At 34.8% G+C, this 10,872-nt stretch overlaps 1 protein-coding gene across 3 annotated transcripts; it reads right to left on the bottom strand.

Moving 5' to 3' along the window:
• Positions 1-6,782: 6,782 nt before the first annotated feature.
• Positions 6,783-9,975, bottom strand: LOC130730763 (pentatricopeptide repeat-containing protein At2g30780-like). Of its 3 annotated transcripts, XM_057582858.1 has the most exons (4): positions 9,548-9,975; positions 8,040-9,438; positions 7,289-7,505; positions 6,783-7,145 (listed from the first exon to the last, which is right to left on the bottom strand). In XM_057582858.1, exons 1-2 carry the CDS (start codon positions 9,941-9,943, stop codon positions 8,308-8,310), a joined length of 1,527 nt encoding a protein of 508 aa, XP_057438841.1. In that variant the 5' UTR covers positions 9,944-9,975; the 3' UTR covers positions 6,783-7,145; positions 7,289-7,505; positions 8,040-8,307. The 3 variants fall into 3 exon arrangements, with proteins under 3 accessions (XP_057438841.1, XP_057438840.1, XP_057438842.1); XM_057582857.1 differs by lacking the exon at positions 7,289-7,505; XM_057582859.1 differs by lacking the exon at positions 7,289-7,505 and having other exon boundaries at positions 8,044-9,438.
• Positions 9,976-10,872: the final 897 nt, after the last annotated feature.

The raw sequence follows: 10,872 nt of genomic DNA, 5'->3' as shown, positions 1-10,872 counted from the left end.
CATTTTGGTAAAGCTGCTGCTTTACAAAAGAAAACCTGAACAAACCAAATCCCTCACTAGTTTAGTAACAGCAGCCACGAGCCCTTGCAATTACAGAAGAGTAAGGCATCCAACCAAAGATCCACGCAAGTCCTCTGGGAGAATTTTAGCACGCACCTTCACTGCTCAAACAAACAGGGGATATATTGAAAGGTTGTTGTGTGGGTTCGACCATTTTCGTTGTCGATCTAGTAAGGAAGAGAAAAGAGGGGTTTAGAGTTAGAAAACAAAACGCAGAATTGAATGATTGAGATCTGAATCAAACCTGCGCTCCCATCTCAGATCTCTTCGTCCTCCTCCATCGCCATAGCATCAAAGGAAGCAAAACGCAACATGCCGACTTGCTTTGTGAGTGAAGCGAACCCAGATGATGTGTTTGTGAGTTATGGGTTTTTTCTGGGTATTTGCCATTGTGGATTCTTTAGTTTCTGGTTTTGGGATTTTTTTGGTGGTGGTGGCGTGGGAGTGAGGGGGAGGAGGTGGGGAAGAGGTTCTGAGAGGTCAAGGGGTGACGACGGTGACACCGGCTTAGGTGGAGAAGGTGGGTGGGTTGGGGAAGATGAAGATCGTGGTCGGTGGGTTGGGGAAGATGAAGAGGGGTTTTAAATTTACATTTTTATCCTTTTTACCATCATTTAATCCTCACCATCCAATAAAATAATATTCTAAGATTCTCAGATCCTACGGCATATGATAGTGGTCCACCGGTAGACCAATTTGAAACTTACCCACCCTAGTGGGCAACTTATGTGTGTATTAATTTTTTTCTTTTGATAAATTAAAAGTTGTCTCTTGTTTGAGAAGCAGTTGCATGTCTCTCAACAAATATATTTTTTAAGCTTCAAACTTGCACTCACATCCTTACAGAAGTCTAACTTGATTACCACCAGACGACCACCTTGTTGATGTATTCATTTATAATTTCATGGCTTTAATTTTAAAAAATTTAAAAATATTCAATGAGTCGTTGTTGTATCTTTCCCTGGACCAAAAAAATAGCCGTTGTTATCACTTATAGGTTTGGAACATTTCGGGAGAAACCCTTACACCGCTTTTTCATCGTCTTTAGTGTTACTAATCGATTTGGGTGGTTTTGGGACCTAACGTATTGTTGTCTCCCTAACTTCTCGGTCTTCTAGAGTGGTGGCGGGAGGTTCTGAATCGCGTTTTTCCGCAGAAGAACATATACATTGAGTGTTGATCTCTGTGTTCTGTGGATGTCCGCAGATCGTTTGCTTCCATTAACTCCTCAGCTTCTGCTTCCCCACCAGGCGGGTTCTGTGTCTATCTTTGTTTCGGGGTCCTTAGATGATCATGCACCTGGGGTTGGGGATGTTCCAGAGGTGGTGAATGACGAAGTTGAAGGTGATGAAGTTGGTGGTTTGTCTTCTCCTCCTCAATCTTTTACGAGGTGCTTCGTCTGTAACAACCCCACTGATGCAAGTAGAGGGTTTGACTTTGGCATTATCGTGGGCCTTGGAGGTTAAAAGTTTTGAGGAGTCTCCATTTTTATAGCTTTCTCCTCCAAAGCCCTGCGATCTTCCCAACAAAAAAGGCAAGAGGTTAAGTGGGATTCCAAGGAGTTGAGGTTATCGTAGGCCCTATGAGTGTCCTAAGAAATCAAAGAGTGTTGTTAGCAAGTAAAATTGAGAGCATCCCCTTTTCTGCTAGTTCTTCTTCATTTTCAGGTGTCTAAACAAATGATTATGTGTGATTTTTTAATAATTTAATTTGTTGCGGTTTTGACCGCCACTAAAGAGAAAACAATTTTCTTATAAAAAACTTGGACGCATTGTTAACCGCTACAAAATTTACCCTATTATATTAGAGGTGGTTTGAACCGCGATAAATATCCACTGAAAATTGAGTTCCAAGCATAACAACGACTTAATTCGCAGCTAGTCTATTTAATTTTTGCATGGAATCAGTTGAATTTGGATTTTGTAAACCGAATCACAATTAAAACATGCAATATCTAAACAATTGTGAGCAAGAATTAGGACAAGAAACTTTGACATCATATGGTCTATAGAAAATCTAACATATCCCTTCTTTGGTTGACTCCTGGATTAGCGAACTCCAGAACCATATGAAAGAAGATAAAAAATAGGGAAAACGAATTTGAAGGTGTTGCATGGGGGAAAACACAAGTGCTTAAAAGAGAATGGAAACGAGAAAATCATGTAAAAACGCCACTAAAATAAGTTAAATAAGAATAATAACTATAAAAGTCTCATATATTCATTATCTTAAGGTCCAAAGTAATATTTTTTTTGTCAATTTTCACATTCTCCATTGACATCGTGATTATCACCTAAAGCCATTGACAAATATCTCTTCTCTCTTTTGAACTTCTCTTGTTTGCCTTACAAAAATTAATCTATATATTTTTATCACAATTTATTTATGCCAATTAATTTTATTCCAATCGACATTGATTCTATATTCTTAACAACTTAATGAGCAATAGAGTGTCATCAAAACTACGGAATAAGAAAAATCATTCTATGGAGGAAATGACAAGGAACAAGCATTAGAATGACGAGGAATACGAAAAGTGACTATAAAAGTGTGTCGTAAGAAAAACAAAGGAAGATACAAACATGGCCAGACGCTTGATTTATGAACGCATGCGTAAAAGCGTATAACAAATATAATTTGAATGAGTACGAAGATGAAGAAAAAGACTATGAAAGAGTGTCGTAAGAAAAACATGGGAAGATACAAACATGGCTAGCACTACGATCACACAAATCTATGAGGTTGTTTTAGCTTGTTGAACAGCTTTGAGTAGTTCTATTATTTATGTATCAACACATGCGTATATAAAGTGTCCTTTTCAAAATTTAAATAATTAACATTTAATACAAAAAAATGACTTCTTCATTATTTTCAAAATAAAAGTACGTCAAGACTCAAGGCTAGTATGCATATATTAACAATATGAAATCAATAATTAAGTTAATTAAGTATTGTTAATAATGAAAATATAGATATGTAACTATTTATATTAGGAGTTAGTTTTTGTTAAAAATACAGTGTTAAGAAGAGAGACTCAATGTGAAGAAAGAAGAGTGAAGAAGAGAGGAAAAGCGGAAGTTTACTAGGGTTACATTATGACAGATTGTGTGATTTTCTTAACAAGTTTAGTTGTTAGAGAGTTAGTTTCTAGTTAGTTATTATTGTTAGGAGTTTGTTAGGGTCTTAACGGTCACAACTAGTGCTAATAGGCTTAGCACTAAGTGTATTTATATGAATAAGTAGCTCTTTTATCCTAGTAAGTAGTAAATACAATGCTTAACTTTTCTCACTACACACACTCTCTCTCTCTCTCTCTAGATTTAACATGGTATCAGATGGTTCATTCATCTCTACGATCATCTTTGCAATTCTTCATCCTTATGCATCACGAGTTCTCTTATGTGCTTGATTCGCGATCCTCTCTATCACTGATCATGTTCTTCTCTATGATTACTTCTTCTTAATTGGAAGTTATTTCATACGATTGTTTTTCTTCTCTGTGAGTTCATCGTCTTGTTTCGATTTCTGCTATGGAGTTCGTTCAAAATTCAAATCATCCAACAAGTCCCTTTTATCTTCACCGTGGTAATAGGCTTGAGATTTCTCTAGTCTCGCAACCACTCTTGGGAGACACCTACAATTCCTGGAGCTGATCATTGAAACTCGCTCAACCGGCCAAAAACAAATTTGGCTTTGTTGATAACTTGATTTCGAAAACCGATGCTACTGCTCTATAATTGCTTCTCTCATGGGAAAGGGACAACATCTTCGACTTCTCAATTCAATTTCCAAAGAAGTAGTTGCAAGTGTGATTTATGTTGAATTTGCTTCTATGATTTGAAAGTTTGTTTTAAGCAGCAAAACAGTCTAAGGATTTTTCAATTGAGAAAGGAAATTGCTACTCTATAGCAAGAAACTTTCTACTCAACTCACAACTATATGAGAGAAATTGGGTGAGTACATCATCCAACCTGCAATTGCACTTGTGGATACATCTAATTCATCTTTGTCTCATGTGATCAGACTTTTCATTTTTTTTAGAAACCAAGTAAATTTGCCTCAAATGAGGCAACTTATAACAAAATGACAACATCCTATATGTTCAATACTACCCTATTTTGGTATATTGTTTTTAAATTTCATTTTCTTTTATAAATAGTTTTTAAAATTAATAAAAAAAACCGAAAAATCAAATAGGAGGCCAGCCAGCAGAAAAGACAGAATTCTTTTTTCTTGGTTACAAAAAGACAGAATTTACAACAAGTAACTTGTTTATTACCTGATTTGGGGGTGAAAATCAAGTAGCAGGAAGTGTCTTGTATTGTTTGTAAGGGTAAATGATATTGGGACCTACTTATCATGTTGGGTGTATCTAATCTACCAAACTAAACTAGCTTCCAAAATCTCTCTCATTCTGACGTGATGACGGTATCCCAAAAGTACATGACGCATACGCACAAGGAATTTACTTTCAGAAAGAAAGAAAGAAAAACAACAAATTGAACCAACCACGTATTGCAAAAGTTGCTCAGCTCCCTACCCCAAAACAAAGAAAGAAACACCAGAAAGAAACCTTTTTTTCTTGAGTACTGTTTATCATTTCCAAGAGGAAAATGATATTTGTTAAAAATACTATGTTAAACTAACCCCTTGTGAATGTATTTGAAAAGAAAGCGAAAATATATACTCTTTTTGGTTTTTACGAAAATATATACTCTACCAACTCATTACTTTCTAAAATTATCAATTGCTTTTCATCGTACTTTTAATTTTGATTTTTTTTCTAAATAATGTTAAAAATAAATTTAATTAGCAAAAAGGGTGGAAAAAATTTTATTTTGCGAAATGGGGCAGTTTTGGACATGTAAAATGTGACATGGATGGTGTACTTTAAATTTGCAATTATTTTTGCGAATTGCAGAGAATCTCTGCATGCACGGACTCACAAAACTGTTGACATTCTCATTGAATTCGCAATAAATTTCGCGAATTCGTAAAGGTAATATATAAAATGTTTCAGTAAATAGAATGAAATTAATGCTGGCTTAGTGGTGTTGACATATTTCATTTACTTAATTATCCATGGTTCAAATCCTATCCAAGACATTTTTAATTACCTCTCTTTTTTTTACCAAAGAGTTTAACAATTTTATAATTTATTTTTCCTAATACTCTTTAAATATTTATATGATGATTGATCTACATTAATTTGAATAATTTTGTATTTAATTTTTTCTCCCACAAATTATATTTATAATATTTGATTTTATTTTATATTTTTAATTGATAAATAAAAGGAATAAGTACTAAAATTAAAGTCTAAAAGATTTTAAAAAAAATCAAATTCACATAATTAAAAAACACATTAATATTGGAAAATTTTATTATTTTTATAGTTGAATAAGAATTATGATGTATAATCTTGGAAATAATGATGGAGTACCTTCAAAAAAATGATGGAGCAAATAATTATAAAAGAAAAGAAATAATGCTGGAGAAAATGTTAAAAAACGCCCCACATTCGACTTGAACCGTGGACATCTAAGCCTTTAGAATTGGTCAATACCATCAAGCCAACAAACATTTCGTTCTATCTTCTGAAGCATTAAATATTTAACCTTTACAAATTTGCGAAATTTATTGCAAATCCAGTGAGTTTGTTAGCAGCTTTGGAGGCCGTGCCCTTTAATTCACAAAAATTCTTGCGAATTCAAAGTACCCTATCCACATCAGATCTACATGTCCAAAACTACCCCATTTCGCTAAATAAATTTTTTTTCACCCCTTTTTGCTAATTAAATTTATTTTTAACATTATTCAGAAAAAAAATCTTTAATTTTGGCTTTTCAATCAATAACAAATGTGCTTTCAAACAAGTATTGCGGATTTGGAGCTTGATTTGTTTTTTCTTGGTTATAAAGTTTGCTCTGAGAAGCAGTATTTTACTATTTTTAATTAATTATTATAAACTAAATGAATTAATGCTATAGGTTGTTTTTTCCTCATGCTCAGGGTCGTTTTTTTTTTTGAAACTCGGGTCGGTTTATTTTAGAGTTAGTAAAAATAAGTTTTAGTATAACTAAATTTGATAGAATAACGTTTAAAAAATGAATGTGTTAGGAAATGAAGTGTACAAGTTTTTAAAAAATGAATATTATTTAAATAGAATAAAATGAGATCACTTTTAGGGATAAAATTACTAAAATATATTTACTTAAAAAACCATTAAAACGTAGAATTGAAGGATAATCTGGGTAAAAAATGAAATTTCCACAGTAAACTGAAGTTTTGAAAACAAAAACGTAACATTTTGTAACTTCAACAAAACTTGGGCTAGCATAGTCATTCGAACCCAAGTTAAAACTGGAATTTCAATACCCTAACAAAACTAATAGATGACTGACTCCAATAAAACATTAACCCAAGTAAATTTGACTGAAACTACGGGCCTTCAATCGTCGCGGAGATTACAAAAAACTCTTCACTATGAATTTAGTTCATCTGAAGTGATTGGATTCACTTCACAAGGTAAAATTCATATTTTGGCTAGAATTTGGGACTTGACATCCAGTGAGCCATCATCCGTATGCAAATTAGAGCATTTCTAAGAATAACTTCAGCCCCCTTCTGGATTAACATCCATATATTTTCACTTTAATTCTTTATGACAAGTATAAACTGCCAATACAACTAGAAGAACATAACATCTTTGTCAGACAAAATTTTAACTGAAAAAATATTGAAATAATTCATTTCATATCAAATAGGAAGGGGACCAATTATTAAAAGAATTGATTGTTTGGTGCACAGTAAGCTCTCCAAATTCATACATCTTTTAAACGTAATTCCCATATTGCCTTCAGTGCTCTTCCAAAGGTTTAATAGGGACTTTCAGTACATAGCCTCTGCATAAAATCAAGAGTTGTTATGTGTAATTGTAATATAAACATTAATATCTGTGGCAGGCAGATATTACTTCCTGCTTCTGTGGAAGAGCCGAACTGATTCAAGATTCTGAAAGGACTAGAAGCTCTCAGCATGCTGGGTGCCTTCATTCCCCAAAGACAGCACTAGTACAACATCATCTGCAATAATTGCTGTTAGTAAACCAAGCCAGCATACAATGAGAAAAACTAGTGCAAAGCAACAGAATCATCTGATATGGTTTGACCGTTTGAAGAATAGGTGATCAGGTTGAATACAGACAAAGTGTAGTTAAAAAGAGTACCTGCAAAACTCTTGAATAAAAAAATAAAGAGCTTGGATCACTTGGTGAAATATAAATTCTTCAAGTTGTTAGTTTAGTAATTTTTATAATTTGATGAACCGAAGCTTTCTTCCAATGATGATGATCAAGAAGGAGGCGAGAGCCAACTTTTTGGATTTAAGACGGGTCGCGGTGTCCGTGTCGGAGTCGGTGCATCATAGGTCATGTGTTTGATCTTCTGTTATAGACTTATAGTCAGTTCCTTTGCCTACTTCTAAAATCGAACATGACAACTGCTAATCCTTTTGTTTTTCGCAAATCAAAAACACACTTTCAGCAGTCTAGCCACATACCATAAAGTCAGGCAATGAAAGTGCAAAAAGGGAGGAAACAAGATAAGTTACTGTTATTACTTATTGAAAGTTGTGGATATAGAGCTTCTCAAATCAGTAAGGCTAATTTGATTTGCATATCAATTTATTAATGTGTAACCTATACAATTAGGTTAGGTTTCAACAAATCAGTAATGGTAAGTTAGTTCCACTGTAGTGGGCAGCAAATGGTACTTGTAGAATCCATCAAAGAAGCAATATTGAAATTAATAATATATTGTGAAATTTAGAATTTAAAGAAATCCGGCAGCAACAAGAAGCCTAAAATCAAATGCAAGCAATATGTGTTCAAGAATATAATTAATGCCATGAATGAAATAGAACATGTAACCCATGTGAATAAAAACATCTAAATAAAAACCATGAGAATAGATGCATACCTACAAATAGACTATATAAGATGGCAAGCCACTGAAGATGACCTTTGTACTTGTTCAAGATTACTTCCAATATCAGGGTCATGTGCAACTATATATAAAGAATTTCCATCAATGTATTCGCATTATAAATCATTTCAATGAGCTGCACGTCCTTTTGCCAGAATAAACAAGTTCAATTTCAGGTAAGTGTAAACAATATCTTCACATTAATCTGCTGAATGTGTTTACTATCAGTGAGAGCAGCAATATACACTTCATGCAATATATTTCATGATGGAAATGCATCCAAGGGAACTTCATAACCATGCTTGAACATTTGTCCTACTATTTTTGAAACCATGGCTCTCTGACCAGAGTTCAAGTATGCTTTGTACATTATCCATAATGTTTTCTTGGTGGAATAAAGTTTGACGTCATCCATCTCCCTAAGGACATATTGCATTTCTTCAAACTGCTTCAGTAACCCATGCATGGCCAACTTACAGTGGTATAAGGAGCGGCAGCTTTTCCAGCCAGCAGATTCAGCACGTCTCACAAAAATATCTAGCTTTTCTACAGCATTGCACCGAAAATAAGTTGCAATTATGCATCTCATAATACCCACAGTTACTACGGAGGTTTTATGTTCAAATGCTTCATTTATTGCATTCTCCATTTCAAGTAACATGTCTTCCCGGGCATATAGCTTAATCAACCACACGTTTAACCAAGGACTGTAATCATCTTCTGGAATTAACTCTAACAAGCCCTCTACTTTCATAACTCTATCTGCTGCAGAGCTTTTACAATAGGCACATATCATAGACTTGATCAGGTGAATTTCTTTTTTATTCACATGATCCCTCACCAAAGAATATATTTCTTCCATCTTCTCCACATTACTATAATTCGCATACCCGCGGATCATTAACAGGTGGGTTTTCAAGTTAGGCTCGACACCGCTCGACTTCAGCGTTTGATAAACCCTTTCCATGTCATCCCACATCCAAGCCGAGATATAACCAGCAATCAAATTATTATAAGTGGACACATTAAGCGTAAGCCCCAACCTATTCACCTCCCGCAACGTCGCTTCCATGTGATCAACCAGCATTAATCGACCAAAAACAGATATAAGAATATTGTAAGTCGGAATCGACGGCACACAAGTAGCGTCTTTCTTCATGTCAAAAAACAATTCCTGGCACTTATCAGCCAGACCATTGAACATATAAGCACCCATAAGCGCGTTGTAAGTGCCGGTCGTCTTGATACCCTTGTTGGCAGCCTCCTTAAATAACTGAACAGCAAGTTCAACATTCCTCGCTTTACCCGCAATCTTTATACCCTTAGAGTACTCATATGCATCAATTGGGGTTCCAGGATCATTTCTCTTTCTATATCTCTTCCAATTAAACACCTGAATTTCGAAAAACAACAAATGTAAATTTCCATTTCACAAATTGCTAACAAATCTAGGTATATACAATTGAAGAGTTCTATGAAATCTGCATTGCAAATAGAAATACCTGAAGGGCAAGGGAAGGCAATGAATCCAATTGATTGAGAAGCTCAAGCAAAACGGATCCAGCAGGGTGAGGGCGATTCAGAGATTCAGAGTTTTCATTCAAGATGCGGAGAATCTTTGCAGAGTCCGATGCTTCTCGAACCAATTCGTTCCTGAGAATCGCGACTTTGACGGTGAGTTCGTCTTTGTTCGGAGGGGACTTTGCGGTGAACAAGGCGACGATGCCTGTGAGTCCGGTTGACAGGGTGCTGGAATGGCGGGTGAGGCCATGAGAGAGCACGGTGGTGGTGGTGGTGGTGGTGGTGGCGGTGGTGGTGGAGGGAATGGGTTTGGGTTTTGACGAGAAACGGGTTCCACGCGCTGCTGCGTTTGAAGAGAATCTCCATACTCGCTTCATTCTCAATGGTGAATTTTTTTGTTAGGGTTTAACGGGGAAGAAAACCCTCTACTCTCCAAACGCATCAGATCAGGCTATATGGGCTTGGGCTTTCAGGCTACTTTCAAAAAGACCGGCCCATCCCCAAATAACACAACCCTTTTTTTGATAATTAATAACACAACCTTATTTATTTAAATACAGAACCATTGACAAAAAAAAAACCTTATTTTTGATGACACATTTTGTGTTTCATTAAATAAATTGTATGTTTTTTCAAAAAAATGAAAATTAAATTGTATGATACTGACTTAAAAAAGACATTGGTAGGGTAGTTACAAACTTGTGCGTTTTTAAATAATATGAGATGATACAATTAGGAAATAAGACAATCGACGATGACTTATGATCTCGGTCTATTAGGACATTACCACCCTTCTATGCTCTTTCACCACCATATGCAACTGACATCAATTCAAAAAACACCATAAACTTTTGAAACATTCAATTTTTTGTTTCTAAAAAACACAAAATCGCCATTATGATTGCTGAAGTTAATATTCAAAACTCTAATATAAATAATATGTTGTGACTTCTGAAAACTAATTTTTAAAACTATTTTTCGATAATGCACATTGCTTATGGAGGAGTTATTTCGCAGTATAAAGTTATAGTTTTTGATGATGCAACATTGTTTAAAGACCTAGTCCTAGTTTCTAAAACTTGTAATACTCTGTTAATGGTTCTAAGTTGGTTCTAATGCGGGAAATCCACCACATTTCAATGAAGTAATTTAAAATTTGATTCGAATTGTGAAAAAAGAGTTAAAAATATAAATTAAATAGTTGACGCAACACGGTGATGTATTAGGTCACAATATCTTTCCCTTCTGATTATTTTCCTTTTCTCTTTTTACCTTCTACTATTTCTTTTGAAGACATTCACCATAG

The sequence above is a fragment of the Lotus japonicus genome, chromosome 1 (assembly GCF_012489685.1).
Source record: "Lotus japonicus ecotype B-129 chromosome 1, LjGifu_v1.2".
NCBI classification, from domain to species: Eukaryota; Viridiplantae; Streptophyta; class Magnoliopsida; order Fabales; family Fabaceae; genus Lotus; species Lotus japonicus.
Note: the sequence above shows the minus strand (reverse complement) of the source record. Positions and strands in the feature narration are given on the sequence as shown.

Coding starts and splice junctions, on each gene's coding strand:
- LOC130730763 (XM_057582858.1), bottom strand. CDS start 9,943: ATGAAGCGAGTATGGAGATTCTCTTCAAACGCAGCAGCGCGTGGAACC. Junction 9,439..9,547: donor TGCCTTCCCTTGCCCTTCAG/GTATTTCTATTT, acceptor TTCGAAATTCAG/GTGTTTAATTGGAAGAGATA.